The sequence below is a fragment of the Salvia hispanica genome, chromosome 4 (genome assembly GCF_029641045.1).
Source record: "Salvia hispanica isolate PSC_SH4W2 chromosome 4, Shi_PSC_v1, whole genome shotgun sequence".
Taxonomy (NCBI): domain Eukaryota; kingdom Viridiplantae; phylum Streptophyta; class Magnoliopsida; order Lamiales; family Lamiaceae; genus Salvia; species Salvia hispanica.
In genome coordinates, this window is record NC_142695.1 from 3,789,912 (window position 1) to 3,810,005 (window position 20,094).

Here is a 20,094-nt window from a genome sequence, read left to right on the forward strand (position 1 = left end):
ATCCATCAACGAAAGTTTGTCTCATTTTTCCATTTTCGTCCATCCTAAAAATTTGTCTCATTTCACTTTTTACCATTTTTTATAGTGGACCTCATATTCCACTAACTCATTCTTACTCACATTTTATTACTACAAAACTAATACTAGTATATAAAAGTAGGATCCACAATTTACTATTCCCTCCGTCCCCCATTAAGAGTCACACTCTTCCATTTCGGTCTGTCCCCAATTAAGAGTCACACTTCATTTTTACTTTAAATAGTAAGTAGGTCCCACATTCCACTAACTCAATTCACTCACATTTTATTATAAAACCAATATAAAAAAATGGGTCCCACATTCCACTAACTTTTTCAACCAACTTTTTTTTACATTTCTTAAAATCCGTGCCCTGTCAAAGAGTGACTCCTAATAGGGGACGGAGGGAGTAACTTTTACAACTTACTTTTCATTACATTTCTTAAAATCCGAGTGAAAATAGGACAGTATTTGAAGGACCAAGGTGTACTAGTTTGATTTTAGTAAAAATAAAAATGAAATAGGAATTCGACAAGGTTCTCGTTAATTAGTTGGAAGGACTAAATTGCCAAAAACTCAAAGCTCCAAAACCCTCACAACCGATACACAGCCACTGATCTCCATATTTCCATTCTCCCACTCTCCGATTTCGGATTTGGTGTCTCAAATGGCGACGTTTTTCAGAAGACTCGCAAAAGCTGCCCCGATCGCTTTCGGATGCCAGACTAAATCCGCTCCTCGCCTTCGATTCGGAGCTCTTGCCGCCATTTCCGGTGGAATCTCAGCTTACTACTTCTATTCGTCGCCGAATTTGGTAATTTCTCATTTCGATTTTCATAATGTGACCGAATGAGGTTTGCTGCAATGTAATCAAAAGCTGAGCGACGAATTGTGCCTTTTTATGTGAAAATCCGTTGTTTGTTTTCTTCCGCTGAACTGCTTTATTGAATTGATATATTTCCGCGGCTTTCTGTTTGCGATCAAGCTTGGATATGGTTAGTGTTGTCCTTAGTCCAGGAATTTTGGATGTGAATCGTTGTTACACTTTTGTGCAAGTGGTTGGAGAGAGTGAATTGAAATGCATGTGTCAGTGTTCACTCAGCTGGATTTTACATTGGGAGTGTGGAAGTCAAATAGTAACAGATTAAGAATTGTAAAATCGTTTCTGTTGATTGCATATATGTTGTCAATTAACTGCTGCAACATCACTTATTCACTTATAATCACAAAATGGAGGAATCAGAGTAACACTGGAAATGCAAATGATATTACTTGTTAACCAGGCAAATGCCATAAAATGGATAAAACTCCGAACAGCTTTCTAGCCGTTCGTCTTTTTATTAAATTCATGTTGAATACTAGCTACTTAGCATTGCTTACTCTGCAATTGTCTGTGTGTGTTGTTCATGTGCATAGTTATATTTTCATATATTTACATATGTTTGGGGATCTTAAGTAAAAACGGATTTCGCACTGTAACTATGCTGTTGTCTGACTTCCTGAGAGGGTATGTTACTGTTGATGCTCGGCCAATCAAGTCTTCATGCTTTTTTTAACCAAATATGTAAAAAGTGATTGTTATATAATTATTTGCTTTATGCCTATTTCAGTATATGATATTTGCTGTGTGTAATTCAGGGGTACTTAGATGAACTCAATGAAAAAGATGCACCACAAACTGGTACGTGCTGTTTCCTCCCACTGGATCTACTGACTAATAAATTCAAACTGGTTTCAATGATTTCTAAAACTCAAATCTTGTGCATCAAATCATATTAATCTTCACTGAGATTGAGCTAAGCCTCGTGCTTGTTTTGTTATATAATTAAAGTGGGAAATTTTGTACATAAAATGTGAAATAATAAAAAGTAAGATTGCAAGTAATTTCTTTCTGCACTATCTTAACAATTTTCCCCTAAACAATTAATGTTTTTCTTTCTTTTCAGCCTTAAATCCTGATAAATGGATTGAATTCAAGCTCCAAGAGAAGGCGCAGGCCAGCCACAATACTCAATTATTTAGGTTATCCTATTATCTTATGGCCCCTCAAGTAGTAATGCACTCAGACCCCTAGTTCTCCCTTATGTCAGAATATTTCCTTGTAACTGAAATCGTCATTTGGTGCTTTAGTATACCACTTAATATATGTAAATGCTGAAGTTAAATTAGGCTATCGTATGTCACTGGTTAAGCGCGGAACTTGCCCCATTTCTGCTTTCATTACGCTGTAGGTTTCTGAATAGATATTCGTCATATTTATAGTATGTATGTATGTATGAGTGCATCTATGGGAATTGAATTGATATGGAGATTAGTATATATCTCTAGTTAAATGAATACAGTAAAAAAGGCCGGCCCCTACAGTATTGACTCATAATATCCTATCCTGTGAGCGGCATCCGGCACTATTGTGAAAAGAAATTCAAAGTAACTTATGCTTGTGAAAAGACTTGGGGATCCGTTTGTTTGTGTTTTGATTGATCTGAGCTCAAAGTCTCAGACTCTAGTTAATCTGAGCTCAAAGTCTCCTGGCAAAGATTCTATACTCATGGAATAATCTGACCTCAGTCACTTTGAATATCTACTTAAGGATATTGTTAGTAATAAAATCAGTATTGTTCCTATTATTGGTGTACATGTCAATATAGACCACAATAATATCTTAGATCTAGTATCTAGACTTCCCAGAACTTTATAAAAAAACCTAGAAGAGTAAAAATCATCCCAAATTAAGGTAAAGTTTGGATGGTTAGGGGTAAATTGGTTGATAACTTTGGTAGAATAATCTAAGAACCAATAGCAAATTGAAAAGTTTAATGTGCTAGTAAGAAAATGCAATGCAAACTGTTACTGTGCTAGATATAAAGCAAGGGGGTTGGAGATGGTGCCCTGGCCCGGGTAAAGCCAGAGGGGAGGCATGGCAATTAACATTCAAAGAATCTTGTCTACTGATTCTATAAATTTGAAATTATGTCCACATTTCAGGGAATCTTTTACTGCAGAGGAATTGCTGAAAAATGCATCTGACTTCAAATTTTTTTACTGAGGGTGACTCTTATTCTGTTATAAATGGCAGGTTTTCGTTTGATCCTGATCTGAAGTTAGGTCTTCATGTTGCATCCTGCCTTATTACAAGGTACTCACTCAGAAACTTATACATCTTATGCACTTCTTTGTATATAAAATGATCACTCAACATTGAATGTCTTGTAGGGCCCCAAATGGTCAAAATGCTGAAGGGAAAACCAAATATGTGATTCGCCCGTAAGTCATACTACTACTATTTTTAGATGGCATGTATGTATTTATATTATGTTTGACTTGATGATGACTTAGAATATTCAGCCATGCTTCTGGAGGTTTATGCATATACATATTTATTCTAATGGGCTTTTGCCTTCATGTTCATAAAATTGAAAGTTTTATACCTTACATACATGACATTTTGCATCTAATTTGGACATTTCGAGTTCTATGATTATGAACCAAAATAAGCAACTAGGAGTTCTAAGATAAGCTAAATCACTCACATTCTTAATACCATTCCAATCTGAGGATATATCTGTTGAATATAAATCTGCAAGAGCAAGATATTTGTATTTTTTGAGATGCATCACGAGTTAGTGTACCCCGAGATCAACCAGCACTGTAGTAAAAAAATTAATTCTGAAGCTTGTTGTTCTGCAGCTACACTCCAATTTCAGATCCAGATGCAAAGGGTTACTTCGATTTGCTCATCAAGGTATTCCTTTGGAACATAGATCTATATGCATATCTTTCATTTTTGTAAGTTTTTCTCAAAAGAACATCAATTTGTTTTGACATTCTACAGGTGTACCCAGAAGGTAAAATGAGTCAGCATTTTGCTAGCTTAAAGCCAGGAGATGTGGTTGAAGTGAAAGGGTAAGTATGTACCATTAGCTAATAGCTATAGTTAAGGTTACTCATTTGACTTGCCTACTAACTAATACACTTTTTATGGGCAGGCCCATTGAGAAATTCAGATATAGTCCAAATATGAAAAAACATATTGGCATGGTAAGATTAGTGATATTTTATTCTATCATCTTTTCCATTTCATTCCATACTAAAATTTTTTCATCAAATGCTACTACAGCCTCATGCCCCTTATTAGGTGGGCAAATAAATTTGACCCCTTGAGTGTGTCAGAGTTCTTTCTAGATACCCCAACTGATCCCTCAAAACAAAAAGAGTTCAAATTCAATTTTACTTATTGTAGTGTAGTTCATTACACAGCATGTTTGTCTATATTTCAGATTGCAGGAGGATCTGGAATTACTCCAATGCTTCAGGTGATAGATGCCATCCTTAAGAACCCTGATGATAATACTCAGGTAGGCTGTAAGTCAAAGCTTTCTGGTTTTGTTGAATCGACAAATAAATCATTGTGAAAGTCGATTGTTTATATGGACAACTTGGATAATGCTGTTTTCCTTTCAGGTTTCTCTGATCTACGCTAATCTTACTCCTGATGATATACTTCTCAAAAAGAAGCTCGACACACTTTCTGCCAGCAATCCTAACTTGAAGGTCCATCACTAGTACTGTGTAAAGTCTCAAATTATTTTCTTTTATACTTATCTGTTTATACTTTTTCGCATTTTGTAGGTATTCTACACTGTTGATAACCCAACTAAGGATTGGTTGGGAGGTCAGGGTTTCGTATCGAAGCAAATGGTAGTGAAAGGCTTGCCACGCCCTAGTAATGATACTCTCGTTCTTGTAAGTTCTCTCTTCCATCAAAGCTAGACTCTGATTCAAGGTGTAAGCATACCCTAAAACTACCCATTTCTTCAATTTTAAAGTTGGCGTTTTTTCTTCACAATTTTTCGATTGTTCAAGAACTTTTTGCTTGTTTGGTCAGGTATGCGGCCCTCCTGGAATGATGAGTCATGTTTCCGGTGACAAGAAAGATCGGGCGCAAGGAGAGGTACACATCTTTAAACCCTTGAACCCTCGATCTCTCTCCTTGCGGAATCCTTATCCTTTTTCTGATTTGGCAGCTGAAGGGCATCCTCAAGGAGCTTGGGTATACTGAAGATATGGTTTACAAATTCTAAGTGAGTGCCAATTTTGATGAAATAAATGAATTTGTAACACTATATGCTTATGCATGTTGAATGCAAAACCTCAAAGTGGATCCATGATGACGAAAGCTGCTCCTCCTTATACTTGCCCACATTGAAGGAAGAGTTCTTGAAATTTTAGTTTGATTACTTGTATTAGCATTTCTCTATTTATAGAGCGTGGATTGATTGGAACCAAACGTCTTTGAAAGATCAATAAACTCGTCCTCCAAATTTGATGAGTTTGGGCTTTGGCTAAGCATTTGACCACTGGGGTAAAAGTTCATCCTAATTTCTCTTATAAACGTTAGTCAATTGAATTTTATTAACCCATGCACGAACGATATGGTCTTTGTTTTTCTTAACAAAAAAGTGAATAAAGATGGTTCTTTATTGATTAAAGAAATGTGTAAAATTTATTTTTTTCATTTGTAATGCTAATCGGTGAATATTTTTCTTATAATTAATCAACGTAGATTGTCGCTAGAAAAGAACAAAAAAGAGAGAAGTAATCGAAATTCTCATTTCGAAAACATAAGTTACATAACCATATCAACTAAGATAACAAACGCGACATCTTAATGAAAAAAATAATACACGTATTAATGAAAAATGATTAAAAGTTTACATTCAATCAAATAAACATATCACTTGAAAAAAAAAAAATTATCCGTCTAGTCATTAGAGCCTCTATCTACAATAGAGGCAGAACAGTCACGCCACAGCCTCAAAAACTTGTCTAGCCACAGCCACAAATCACATTATTAGAAAAAAATATCATTTATTAAAAAAAAAAAAAAAACCAATATATTCGTTGTATTATAAGTAGGGGAAAATTATACAACGACAATTAACTAAAAACACTAAAAAACCACGGCGCCGCTCACTCGGTGGCATCATCGGAATCCGCTGCTTCATCTCCATCCCCCGCCGCCGCTTCATCTCCATCTCCGTCCCCCGTCGCCGCTTCATCTCCTTTTCCATCTCCGTCCCCCGCCGCCGCTTTATCTCCATCTCCATCCCCATCTCCGCCCCCCGCCGCCGTCATCCCCAGCTCACCCCTAAGCCTCTGCATGAGCTCGAAGTACATCCCCTTGGCGATCGGGTCGGTCGACCTCTCGTAGCTTTCAGTGACCTCAATCAGCAGCCTCCTCATCTGGAGGTCCAAGTTCTCGTCCAACTCCTCAACCGGAGCAGACAATCCCGAGCGGGATCCAGACGCGAAAGCACCGGCATCGGAGGGGAGCTCCTCCTCGACCTCGACCTCTTCGTTGAGGTCGATAGCCCGTGAGCCGCCGCTGCAGTGCGATTCTTCGGTGCCGGGGGAATCACTGTCGTAGCTTTGCATAGTAAAAATAAACCTAGAGAGATGAAAATATGGCTGTGGAATTGTAGTGTGGAAATGTGAAGTAAAAAATGAGGAAGAGGTTGTTTTTATAGAAATAAATTAATAAAATATTTTTTTGAAAAAAAACGGAAAAAATGGGCGCCGCGGCGCCTTTCCATCCTGCTATAGACAGCCGCGGCGGTTTCACAGCAGCTCTCGTCATCAGAAAATTAAAAAAATATATAAAATAAGGCGCAGCCGCGGCTCTCGGCGCCGTGCAATAGAGCGCCGCGGCCCATACCCTCGTCCAGCCCAATAGAGCGCCGCGGCCTTACTATTGTGGACAATAATTCTGCCACCGTCGATTCAGTTGAATCGGAGCTTCTCAAATTCTGAACTAGCGATCGTTTGGGGGAAAATGCTTGCCGCGACCTTCTCTTCTGAGCAAAACCTCTCATATTCAAGCTCCGATTGTGATTCAGGTATTTTATCTCCCCACTGGTGTAGCTTTGTCAATTCTGTAGCTATAGCATCCACAATAGGGGCGGCCGCCCCGATCGCGGCTAAGCCGCGGCTGGCTATTGTGGTGGAAGCGTCCGCGCGGACGGCTTTTGTGGGGCGGAAGGGCTTTCGCCCCGAAAGCGCCGAGGACGAGGCGGAGGAGAGAGAAAAGCGGCGGCCGCCGCGGCTATCTATTGCACGGCGAAACCGCCGCGACGGTCGCCCAATTTCCTTTTTTTTAAAAAAAAAAATTCGAATTTTTAATTGTTTTTATTTTAAATATTCCTCTCATTTTCATCTTTTCTCCACACACGTCTTCACACCCATTTCACTTTCTATCCAATTTTTCTATCTCTAAAAATTTGTGGATTTCCATTGCTATTATGGATGATTTGTGGAATGAAGCATGAGATTCTTAATTTGTTTTATTAGCCGTTTTTATCTAATTATATTTAGTCCGATAATTTTAATTGTAATTGAATTAAAATATACAACAAATAAAATAAAGTGAAATGTGGCTAAAAAAAGTGTCCACGCTGCGGAAACTTTTTTTTTTGGCCGCGGACAAATAAAAAGTGGCTATGGATGAAAAAACGTAAAAGTGTCCGGCCAAAGTGTCCACCCCTATTGTGGATGCTCTAAACGCGGCGAACAGAGTTAAGTCGGATTTTGATGTATTTATTCATTTCTTCGTTGCAAATTGCAATCCCTGACTGATGCAAATTGAAAATAGTATTGTGGCTTGGTTTATGGGAATGATTCCCCTCTTTTGGTATGCAAAAATCAAGGGGAATGGATCCTATTCCTCATTCTCATTCTCTTCGCCTCAAACCACCAAGCTCTCAAATGCAATGCTGATATATGATTCGTTCTGCACATTTACTTATGTTAGATTTGTATTCAAATAACCTGAAAGTGATCGAAGAATTTTAAGTGGAAGTTATTTACAGACTGTTGTAGTGCATGTAGTTGTTTGAACTAAGTCATGTCAACATGTGAATGAGAAAGCTTCAACCATTGTATGAATATAGAGATGGCTAAGGCCTAAGGGGAAGGGAAATGTGTTTTTCTCATGCATCCTGTTGAACTGGAATGGTTTGTATAGCCTTTTTGTAAATCGTAACAGTTTAGTCATGAGTAGTTTTGTACACCTGCACACGGTAAGTGCGCTCTGTAATAAATGTCGTCTACATTTTATACGAATCAATATATAGCAGCTTCCTATTACTACATAACATAGTATGGTGTAGTAACTTTACCCTCTGTAAGCATAGTATTTGAATAGATTTTATACGAATCAATATGACATGATTCTGGATTTTGATATACAAGCATGTCCATGATAGAGTTATTTTTGGGATAAGTTTTTTTAAGTTGCAAATCAACATGTCTATATGCTGTATCAGTCCATTCCTTCATTTGCTTTTAGTTGTACCAGCACCGAGCATCTCCTGACAGGAAAATACACAAATGGCTATTGCTCACGTTTCACCGAGCATGCACTGATACATATAGCCATGATTTTCTGCTATATGAGACTAGAACTGAATTGAAATTTATGGTTTTAAAAAAAATTGGACTGAACTACTGCATCTGGAATAATACAATTACAAGCTCGGAGCTCCAGTTTTTATAAATATATGTATATACTATAGAACCAATTTTGCTTCCCTCATATCCACTGAAACACTTCTTCACTCGAGCAAACTTACACTTGATTTTAAGATTTTTACTGCTTAAAGTCCTGTTTTGATTGATTGTATTCTTTGTGTTATCAAGAAACACGTACTCATGGATTATCTGATCTTTCACAGAACTATCACTATTGAACAGGAGTGCTTGATATATCTCGGAGTAGTATGGCTGAGGCTTCAGAAAATTCAGGCAACCGGCGGCTGTTACTACTAAAGCTCACTGATGGACATTACTCTCATGTGCCGTCATTTCCTGATGATATTAGCCTCGGGAAAAGGTTTCCAATTCTTAAAACTCTTCTTAAGCCATGAATCAGTTTGAGTAATGTTTTACAGAATCTAGCATTCAATGAATTGTCACTGGATGGACTAATCAGATGGTGTAGCTCTGGGAGTTCCTTCCCCATAACTTTCCATTATTTAAAGCGAACTTGTAATATATTGGGTTGGATGGATTTCAGGGACATCCTTAAATGATCATTGACGAAGTCCTGCTGCAAGGGTGAATGCTCCAAGTCCAATTTGAGTCAGACTGTCCAGCTTCAGAAAAATAATGCAACTACAGATGGTTTAACTGATGGAGTAAAGCCGCTTCACACGACTGAAGGAAATCCTGGGAAAGCAACTGCCTCTGAGAGACCAAAAGGTAAACTTAATGCAACCTATGGGTCTTTGGTAGAACTTCTACTGCGTTGCATAAAAGTTATGTTTTGATCCAGCCTTCTCAGAATCAACTTGTATGCACTCTCCAGTGTTATAGATGATGGATCAACCCCAACATTACCTTCATTTCAAAGTATCAAATATTAATTTTCAGATTGCTAATTCTGGTGCTTATGCCACAGTAAGTTAAGTGGCTGCCCAGAAACTTCTACAGAAGACAAGTCAGCCTAGTTTTGGCTATCACAATTCTAAATTTCTGAGGCGTATGGGAAAGGATACCGAAGGCGACTCATCTTTGCTCACACTTGATGAGTGGGAAATGAGGAAGAGTGGAAGTGGTCCCCAAAGCATCACCATTACACTCAAAGATAAGGAGCTTGCAAAACAGCTGTAGAAGCAATTTGATTTGGAGGAGAATCATGTAATCATTTCTTGCCCAACAATATTTTATATGGAGTGCACCATTCTGGTTATCTTGATGATTGCATCAAACCTTATTTCTGTTTTCTGTTGCTATAGTCACCATCAGCATAGCTGGAGTGTCCATGATCCATATAACATGCCTATAGAATTTTTCAGTTTTTGTATTTAAACTCATATTATGTGTTATGCATTTAGGTACGAAACGATCCTCGTATGATGTATGCTAAAAGTATAAAAGTGAGCATGTTCAGTTTCAAAATAGATGACATTGGAGCTTCCGGTCGAACCGATGCTAAACGTATAAAGATGAGCATGTTCAGTTTCGAAAGAGATGATACTGGAACTTCCACTCGAACTGAATTCAGGGGAAGCGTAAGAGGACGAGGAAGAGGATATAGATACTGAAGCACAGGTAGAGTTCAATCTTATTTTCAAATGCTTTAGAAAAAATCTTGGAATTATGCATCAGTGTTTTTTGCTTTAGTGGTTATAGCTAACATTTCTGTGATGTTTGTTTGTTTTGTTTATTTTGTTTGTATTAACTCATAAGCATCCTTAATTTGCAAATAATCTGTGGTTGCACAATTTGCTCATTAACATATCTAAATTAGAGGGTCCACTTCAAGTCTTCAATCCACCTCTCACTCTAGATAGAAAACTTGAGGTAACTTTCATGAGATTTGCCTGATTTATAAATATATTGAACTATATAAAGTGTGTTACTTAAAGTTCAATCTTGACTCTTTTTAGTAGCACCAGCATAGGATCCATCTTTAAAAGTCGTTGTCGTGGTGACTGCTTTTGAGGGAATTTTCACACTCCCGTTGGTGTTGAATTTGATCCTCTCTTCTTTAGCTTCAATTTTACACTTTTCATGATGAAGGCTTTAACCAAACATGTGTTGTCGTTCAAGGTTTTACATTTTCTTTTGTCCTTTCTCTTTAGCTTTTCTCACCAAATTCCTTCACGAAGAAGGGACATCTTACCAGAAAAGGATAGAAGAAATGAGATAAGGGGCCAATCTTAATTCAGCAAAGTAGTTATAATGTAGAGGTTTGTATTAATTATATTTTGAATATCGAATTAGTAAATCAAGTGATTGAACAGAACAAAACAGAACAGAAATAGCTCTGGTTTCTTGTTTATTGGCTTCTGTCTACACAAATTTGGTTGTTTCTCATTAGATTGTTCCACGTGTTAGGGGGTTTGCTTGAATATAATCAAATCAAAAACAGCTTGATAAATACAAAAAAGGGGTTGTTGAATAAAGCCAAAGACAAGAAGAGAATTACTGGAGGAAAGAATTAAACAGAAGAAAACAGTTTGTTTCCTTGACACTGTCAAATCTCAAACAGATTACATAATAAATCAACACAACAAACAATCCTAATATGCTCTACAAAAAAAATGAAAAATCATTGCACAATCAAACAAGAGAAGGTGAGAAGGCCTTCACAAAGAATATAAGAGCTAAAGGGATAACCAATTCTTCATTCTTGGACCATCCTGCATCTTCAAAATTCAGACCTATATCCATCCCCATTGGCACTTGTTGCAGGATTTTCTTCCAATTATTTCCCAGATTTGTACGGGTGCTGCTGTACTTGACCCGAGTCGAGCCGAGCCGAGCTACCTATGGTGTGAGGCCCGGGGGTGAAGCCCTCGACTCCAGGGGAGGCGTCTGGCTGTCGGACCCTCCCCTCAGTGCGTCGTCTGAGGAGCGTAGCCCTTCGTCAGTGTCCCCCCGGTTCATATCCTCCATCATTCTCAACACCTCTGGCATCGTCGGCCTCTGATCTGGCACCATAGCAACACAAGCCATGCCTATCTGGAGAAGCTGCACCATCTCCTCCTCCACGTCTTGATACCTCATTAGCTCCACATCGAACACCTCAGCTGTCCATTCCTCTCTCACAACGCTCTGGACCCATCTTGGTAGATCAATCCCTTCCTCGCCTAGAGAGGCCTGATTAGGCGCCTTCCCCGTCAAGAGCTCTAATAGCAACACTCCAAAACTGTAGACATCTGACTTGAACGTGACCTTTCGGGTCTCAAGAACCTCAGGTGCGCGGTAGCCCATGACGCGGTGGTTAGGGGTGGAGGAGTTTAGGAAGAGAGGGTTGAGCCCGTAGTCAGATACGGAAGCATCTAGATTGTCTTGTTTGAGAAGGATGTTGGAAGACTTTATGTTTCCATGGACCACCTTTCCAGACACATGGAGATGGGCGAGCCCTCTTGCAGCACTCACCGCTATCCTCAGTCTGCTGTCCCATTCTAGTGGGGTTCGCCCCGACCCTCGACTACCTACACAACACACAGACATCCAATTTAATATATATTCCACACACAGTAGAGGTGATGAATGAAAAGAATAAAAAAAAAAACCAATCTTTTTCTCCAGCCAGATAACACACCTTCAATTTAGTTCAGAGATTTTAAGAACTTTCTAAGTTTATTAATTTTATTCAAACAAATAAAAGCAACAACAGAATAAAGATCATTCATTACAATGCAGCATATCTCTTACATCCAAGGTGAAAAAACAGAGCATGACCTTATATTTTAATATAACCATCACAGTAATTTATGAACTGTCTGCTGAACTGTCTTGTTATTCTTTTTAATTTTATATTAAACAAATTAATTCTTAATCTATTTCATCAGCGACAGATTGACAATGGAGAATGTATGTCACTGTGTCCACACTACATGTGCTTTGGCCAAAGGAGATACACTTATGGAAAATATCAAATTTCCGGATTAAAATAAAGGCACATGGGTCAAAAGCATGTGACATCAATACCGCAATGTATGGGTGAGGAGCGTTATTATTAGTACTATTTTTAAAAAGAAAAAGTTAGGACACATTTCATAGAGATACATAGAGGAAAAAGTAGCATCATCTCTTCTATTCTTTCCATTTTATTTGCCTCATATATATATGCATCCATACTTTTCTTTTACAAAAAAAAATAAAAATAAATCAAGACTTTAAACACAAGGAAAGGTATGTGAATTATTGAGGGACTGTAAAGGCACCAATGGCACTGGCATGCACATTGCTACTGATTTTTATTGGAAAAATAATCCACCAATATATAATCATATAATTACACTTAGCTTGAAAAGTTCATAGCTTGATTGAAATGTAAACAGTGTGAAGGGCCGGCCTTGAAAAAAGAAAATGTAGACTTTTTCTAATACTATAGATTATACTACTTAATAAAAAAAGGCCAAACTTTTAGTAAAATCATACCTCTCCAATCCTTAATGAAGAAGTCTAAACAAGGTAACTCTTTAATTATTGCTAACTACATTAATCATATAAAGAGTGTCAATGGCACTTAAACAGTCCTAGCACCAAACTTCGGCATCCCATAATAATTCTTGAAAAACAATAAAGAGGGAAAGTGGGAAACAGAGGTAGTTAGGTAGTGAAATCCAATAATTGACATTAAGATTTGAGACTAAACAAGAAACCAAAATCCATTTTCTCCAATAAAGAAATCCACACAAAATCATTTGCACATGTAATCAAATTCCCAAATTTATCTTCTCCTATGTGGAATGACACAAGCAAGACCATAAATCATGGAAACATATAAAATTATGCAAGAAAAGTAGAAAACAATAAAAAAAATATATAAAATATTAAAAAAAAAAACAGAGAAGATGAAGAAGAAGAAGAAACATTACCATGGAGGAGAGCAGAGAGGCTGCCAGCAGGCATGTAATCAGAGACCAACAATTTCTCATCTTTGGAGAAGTAATAAGCCCTAAGCGGCAGCACATTTGGGTGCTTGACGTTTCCCAGCATCTCCAGCTGCTGCTCGAACTCCTTCTTCGCGGCGGCGACGTCTTTGAGCCGCTTCACCACCACGGTTGTACCTTCCTCCAGCACCGCTTTGTAGCTTGTACCTACGCTCCCCTTCCCCAGCACCTCCGCCGAAGCCCTAAGCAGATCTTCCAAATCGAAGCTGAACACGCCTCCTTGGAAGAAAACCAGCTTGTTCCTCTCTCCGCCTTCGCCGGAGACGCCGGTGACGTCGTCCTTGGAGGAGGACGTCCCGATCTCCGCCGCCCCTGCCGCTGCTGCTGATCCGGCCGCGGCAGCTGCGGTGGAAGGCGGTTTGTATGATTTGGCGGTTTGATTCGATTTTTTCCTTTTAATTAGGAAGAAAATTAGGGCGAGTAGGAGGATTAGGGCTAATAATCCACCGGCGATTGAAATTCCGACGATCGCGGCGGTGGAGAGCTTCCGGTGCTTCTTTTGCCCGGATACTCCGGGCGGAGGCGACAGATCAGGCGACGGAGCCGGCGCCGGGAAGAAGGGGCTGCACGGCGGCAATGGCGCCCCGCACAATTGGAGGTTATTCGCGAAGGAAGACGAGGGGAATTTCGCCAGCGCGGCGGGGATGGAGCCGTTGAGGCGGTTGTCAGACACATTGAAGGCGTCGAGCGATGCCGCCGCGGCGGAGAGATTAGGCAATTTTCCGGTGAATCCGTTGCTCTGGAGGAATAAGCCGGTGAGGTGAGTGAGGTTGTTGAGGGCGAAGGGGATCGGGCCGGTGAAGTTGTTGGAGGAGAGATCGAGGCGGTTGAGGCGAGTTAGCCCGGCGAGACTCGCCGGAAACTCGCCGGAGAGCTGGTTGCGCTGGAGGTAGACGTTGCGGAGGGATTTGAGGCTGGAGAGGTCGGCGGGGAGGGGGCCGGAGAGGCGGTTGGAGCGGAGGCTGAGGACGCGGAGGGAGGAGAGGCGGCCGAGGGTGGAGGGCGGGATGGGGCCGATGAGGCCGACGCCGGGGAGACGGAGGGAGTGCACGGAGGAGTTGGAGGCGTCGCAGGAGACGCCGACCCAGGAGCAGGCGGAGAGGGATGGGTCCCACCGGAGGCGGGACTCGTGGGGGACTTTGGAGATGAAATCGAGCAGCGCCTGCTTGTCGGCGGTGGGCTCGGCGCCGCCGCCGGAGAATGATAGTAGTAATAAAATTAAAAATAGTGTGACATATGAGATTGACGGCATTGTTGGGGGAGTGGTGGGCATTGGATGGAGGGAGGGGAATCAATTCATGAGGGAGGAGCTAGCATAGCCATGAGTGTGAAGAAGAAGGCATGTGAGTGGGTGAAGAGAGAGAGAGGGGAGTGTGTGTTTTTCGTGGGTTTGGTGCTTTAGAGTTACGCTTGGAAACAAAGCAGCAATAATATCAGAGATTGCGGAGCTGGACGCTTTGTCCTCACTGTTCATCTTTTTCAAACTTTCTTTCAAACCCGAAATTGCTTCGGCCAAATTCTGGTCTGTCTCGCAACTTTAGAAGATGGTCGTAAATAAAATGAAGTTTGATATTGTTTGTAATTGTCTTGTGACGGAGCGTTCGGATTATTTGCGTGTAATATATTGATGATGTGATTGAATGGGTGCCGAGTGTGTTGTTGAACTGGTGAAGATTCTGAATATGAATATTCGACCTTAAATTTTGACGGTCAACCGTCGATAGGATTCCATCCCAGATAAGTGCAAATATTGTTAAATTTTTTACTACTACTGTCCTGTTTTGTTGATTATTTTCTAAAATTGTCTAATCTTAATACTTTTATGTCAATTTGCTATTTTGGTGATTCCATCCCTCATTAGATTATTTTTTTTTAATTTTTATATACACTTCTAAACTATCATATCTTTAATATATTAATTTATTTACTCTTTATATTATCAAATTTATTACTTCCTCCATTCTAGATAATTCGTCTAGTTTTGACTGGGCATGGATTTTAAGAAATGTAATTAAAAGTGAGTTGAAAATTATATGTTAGTTTTATAATAAAATATAAGTAGGAATGTGTTAGTGAGATATGAGGTCCACTACCAAAAATAGTATAAAATGAAATGAGACAAATTATGTGGGACGGACCAAAATAGAAAAATGAGACAAATTATGTAGGACATAAGAAGTACTACTATTTTTTTTTATTAATATAACAGTATTTTAGTTATTACTATCATTTCTTCTATCGCGGTTTTTCAACCATTGTTTGTCTCAAATAACTTGAAAAAAAAATCTTTTTCTCTTATATCTTACTCTATCTTCTTGGTTTGTGTTAAAATGACAACCCCTCTAAAGTGATATCATGATACCACTTATATTGCAATATTATAAACGCTACACAACAATATTCAATACGCTAGACAACAATCTATAGATTGTTGTCTAGCGTGTTGGATATTGTTGTTCAAGAAAAATATATTGTACAGTGTACAACATATTGTTGGCCGTCTTTTTTAACTTTTTTTTTTGCCACATGACAGCTTATTATTCGTCTACGTGTACAAATGATTGGCTAGAAATGATGGTTTGGTATTATTTTAAAAGGTGGTGGCACCCTAACATGCCCCATATCTTCTTTTATTACTTTATTTTATCTCTATTTAATGATTAATGACTTATTTTTGAAGGGGAATGAGTATTAAGTACAAATAATTTTCTTCTTTCCCCATACGGCCATACCCCATTACTTGGACTTGCATTTGATTCACTACAGATATGACTATTTATTCTTTCAGCCAATTATATTACTTGCCCCATTTCATGCCAAACTCCTCTTAATGATAATGATTATAAATATGTCACTATTTTATTGCTAAATTTAATAAATCATATTCGGAAGATCACGTTGCACGTATTCAAATTACTAAGCATTTTGATGAAATTTAGACTCAAAATAATTTACTTCAAAAATTATCTAACTCCACTTTAGGGACAATTCCATCTTTAATTTACTTAGTAGAATTTTGTTTATACGTGTAATCTAATACTCTCATTTAATTGGACAATTATCGTTGTATATCTTTGACATCAATTTAGTCCAAGAGTGACACATGGGATTGGTATGGTGGGACAAAATGTGTTTTGTATGTATATCATGTAAATATGTATGGGTTTCAAAATTTTGACACTTATTTAAGCTCGATAATTCAACAAAAAACCAAAACATGTTGCCGACAGCTTTTTTATTTAAAAAAGAGAAAAAAAATTCTCTTCAAAATACTAGGTGGTATCTCTACAAATAAAAAGCTTTTATTATAATAATTCTTACAAATGAATTAGAATGCCCCATCAATTTGCAGCTCTTATTTCCGATGAATTTTGATTGGAACATATGTATTCGAACCTCTAAATCACATGAAATCTCAACCCCCCTTTCCTGACATTTTAAATCTAAGAATGATATTTTAATTTAAAGTGCATTATATATCATTTCTTTATATGAGTAATAACGAACACAAAATAACTAACTGCTTATTAATAATGAACACTAATTAGTCTGATTCTTACCATCGTCTTCAATTAAGAATTGCAAAAGATATGAGTTGGAAAATTTTATTGAGTGGAGAACAAACAATGAAAAGGTTCCATTTGGGAAGAAAAAGAAAAGGCTAACCAAATGGGAAAAAGTCAAGATAGACAATGTGTGGATGACAGCCAACTCTCTCCCCCTTTCTCTCCACATCGACAATTGGCGAACATGCATAATGCACGAGCACTCTAAAGCACCTCACAATCGCTATTAACGAATTTTTTGAGCTCTCATACAACCATCTAAAAATATTACTCCATATGTCCTACTATAAGTGGGATATCACTTTTTAGCCGTTGTTTTGCAAAGATGATAGCAATAAACATCTAAAGTGGAGATAGAGAAAAGTAAGAGAGATAATAATATAGAAGAAAGTCGTATATACATTACTATTATCTTATTTACTTTACTTTATCTCTACTCTAATTAATTACTATCATTTTTTAAAACAACGTCCGATATAAAATGCTTCGTTTGTCCTGGGATGGGGCCTTGGGGGGGGGGGGGGGGGGGGGGGTGGGGGGATACTGCACATTGTCTCGTTTCTTATTTTTAAGGAAAAACATTAAAATCGAAATCAATCGCTAAGAGATGGTGCGTGCACATGAACCACGGATCCACACACTGGTCGAGGTGGGCAATGGTGCGTGAATTTACACACGGTTTTCTTACATATCAGTTCGATGAGTTGCATGTTGTGCGTCCGCTTTGCACATTCTCTAATGCAATGGGGAAATATTTTTGTGAAGTTTGAAAATATTTGTACCAAAATGTGACTTTACAGTTTCCATGTGAATAGAGGGGCTTAGTTAGGAATACATTTATTTTTAATGTTGGTTAATTGGACCATAGTACTCTATATCGCTTCATGAATAATGATTTCCAGTGGTCTCCGAATTTTGCAAGTATGGACCATCAACTAAGTGTTAGTGGAATTATGATTATAATGCATATTTTTTGTTCCACAATTATGGTTATAATTATGATTAAAATGCAAAGAAAATTTCATAATTATGCAAAAATGTATAAAATGAAGACAAGTAAAACAAGGGAGATCACCTATAACATCTTCTATATATGTACTTACTATGCATATATGTGATTAAGAAATTGTTTTGATTTTTGAGTTTGAAAATTAATAGAAAACTGTGTCATACTATAGTCAAACTACAATTACGTCACATTATGTCAATTTGTGAAAAACCACCTATCGATTATAACATCAATAATTTGACACAAAGGAGATAATATCACAATTATTTACATTATTTGGGGTAAAGATATCGAATTGGTTGAGAAGTCGGTACATTTACACTAATTAAATTTCTAACTACAATTAATAAACTATGGTATAAAATTAATAATAGATTTTAATTGAAGATTGGTGAAACCTAATTGAGATTATTATAACAAGTGATGGTGGCTACATAAAATACAAAATTTATGCGGCAATACCAATTTGTTGTGTGGAGCTGACCTTTTTTAGTACTCCTATTTGTAAATATATTTTTATTAAACTTTATTCCTGTGTAATAATAAGTTATGGAGTGCTACTATAGATCATGTTTAAAAAGCAAGAAAAAACGACATATAAGTCATATGCAATAGCTTCGACCATATCAATAATAGTTACAGTAATTATTTGGTTGTTTTCAACTAAAAAAAATATTTGGTTGTTTTTTACTCAAAATAATATTTGGCTGTTTACAAAAAACAAAGCACCTAAGTCTAATTAGAACATGTGACAAGTTACACATGCAGACAAAATTAAAATGACGTAGTACTATTTAGATTCTATTTCATTCAAAATAAACGTATTTTGGTCGGGGACACATGAACAATTAATTAATTGACAAATATATTGTCTAATTTATTCACCTTGCATTTATGTTATTTATTTATTGAAGTCTTGAAATACTATACTAGCATGTGAATAAGTTTATGAGGGATGCTATTATAATATGATTTGTCATAGTTCCAGTTTAAATAAAAATCAATTTATTTATTAATATATTAGTAAAATAATTAACTTACTTCAAAATAACATTTTCTCTTACTTCATATGCCCTTCATTGAAGTCAAATCACCATATCTATATCTCTCTATAGTATAAACTAGAAAGAGATAATAAAATGAAAAGACTTGAAAATTAAATAAAATTATCAATTTATTATTTTTTCAAAGATACCCCTTTTGTTCTAAGTTTATTAAGATGGTGACCATACAAAGGGTCCTTTTTTCTTCTCTTGAAATCCTTAATTATAGTCAAAGAAATATGAATTGTGTATTTATTAGGACTTAGGAGGTTGACCAGGACATGGACTCATGGAGTATACTTTATAACTCTTCTCTTGAAAGCTACAATATGGTTGGCAATAATTTTTTTTGTAATTAAATTTAGTAAAAAAGAAAATAATTATTAATGATTTTATTTAATGCTTGAAGTCATTTTACATTGTTACTTGTCTCTATTTATTCTAGAGATGGATGATCATTTGTTCAAAATGAAATGTATAAGTAGTTATAACGAAAGCCCATTCTTTTAATCCATAAAAGCCCAATATCTTTTTAATCTATAAAAGCCCAATCAGACCAAGAAGAATATCAGCTTTAAGACCTTCCATAAGAATTTAATAAAAATAAATATTACTGCTACGAATTAATGTCAACTATCCAATATGCAAAGCTCTTAAAAAATAAATACTATTATCGATGTATAAACAAAGGTAATCATAAAATTTAAGAATGTATACTATTATCGTCAAAGAAAATTGTGATGCAATATTATTACTAGTTTATAAATAAAGGTAGTATGATTTCAATTAAGGGTTTTTGGCTTTTTAAACAAAAACCTTTCTCCAAATTCCGGTTTTTTCCATGAACTATGAGATTTGTTTTTAAAACCACGAACTTTCATTTCATTAGGATTTCCCTCCGGCGGGTCAACGACGAAACCCGGGTTGTCTACATGTCAATTTTGATCCTATTTGTCACTAAATTGATTACTTTGATCCGATTTGGCACAATA

General features: G+C 37.3%; 2 protein-coding genes and 1 long non-coding RNA gene across 3 annotated transcripts; 2 read left to right on the forward strand and 1 right to left on the reverse strand.

The window, feature by feature from the left end:
• The first annotated feature begins 558 nt into the window (after nucleotides 1-558).
• On the forward strand, nucleotides 559-5,364 carry LOC125192004 (FAD/NAD(P)-binding oxidoreductase). Its single transcript, XM_048089454.2, has 13 exons — nucleotides 559-832; nucleotides 1,657-1,699; nucleotides 1,965-2,040; nucleotides 3,095-3,154; nucleotides 3,232-3,282; nucleotides 3,706-3,760; nucleotides 3,851-3,921; nucleotides 4,005-4,056; nucleotides 4,296-4,373; nucleotides 4,480-4,569; nucleotides 4,648-4,761; nucleotides 4,904-4,969; nucleotides 5,043-5,364. The coding sequence occupies exons 1-13, from the start codon at nucleotides 686-688 to the stop codon at nucleotides 5,097-5,099; spliced, it is 960 nt and encodes a 319-aa protein (XP_047945411.1). The 5' UTR covers nucleotides 559-685; the 3' UTR covers nucleotides 5,100-5,364.
• A 1,853-nt stretch (nucleotides 5,365-7,217) lies between these two features.
• On the forward strand, nucleotides 7,218-15,066 carry LOC125193145 (uncharacterized). The gene is made up of 4 exons (XR_016137574.1): nucleotides 7,218-8,905; nucleotides 9,089-9,273; nucleotides 9,473-9,711; nucleotides 9,909-15,066. It is a non-coding gene; the product is annotated as an uncharacterized LOC125193145 (long non-coding RNA).
• LOC125193144 (Leucine-rich repeat protein kinase family protein) lies at nucleotides 11,018-14,757 on the reverse strand. The gene is made up of 2 exons (XM_048090887.2): nucleotides 13,410-14,757; nucleotides 11,018-12,017 (listed from the first exon to the last, which is right to left on the reverse strand). Exons 1-2 carry the CDS (start codon nucleotides 14,755-14,757, stop codon nucleotides 11,347-11,349), a joined length of 2,019 nt encoding a protein of 672 aa, XP_047946844.1. The 3' UTR covers nucleotides 11,018-11,346.
• Nucleotides 15,067-20,094: the final 5,028 nt, after the last annotated feature.

Excerpts from the sequence above, each read along its gene's own strand:
- LOC125192004 (XM_048089454.2), top strand. The coding sequence starts at position 686 with ATGGCGACGTTTTTCAGAAGACTCGCAAAAGCTGCCCCGATCGCTTTC. Across the intron at positions 4,057-4,295 it reads TGAAAAAACATATTGGCATG|ATTGCAGGAGGATCTGGAAT; the intron begins GTAAGATTAGTG and ends TCTATATTTCAG. Across the intron at positions 4,374-4,479 it reads ACCCTGATGATAATACTCAG|GTTTCTCTGATCTACGCTAA; the intron begins GTAGGCTGTAAG and ends TTTTCCTTTCAG.
- LOC125193144 (XM_048090887.2), bottom strand. The coding sequence starts at position 14,757 with ATGCCCACCACTCCCCCAACAATGCCGTCAATCTCATATGTCACACTA. Across the intron at positions 12,018-13,409 it reads CCTCTCTGCTCTCCTCCATG|GTAGTCGAGGGTCGGGGCGA; the intron begins GTAATGTTTCTT and ends TGTGTTGTGTAG.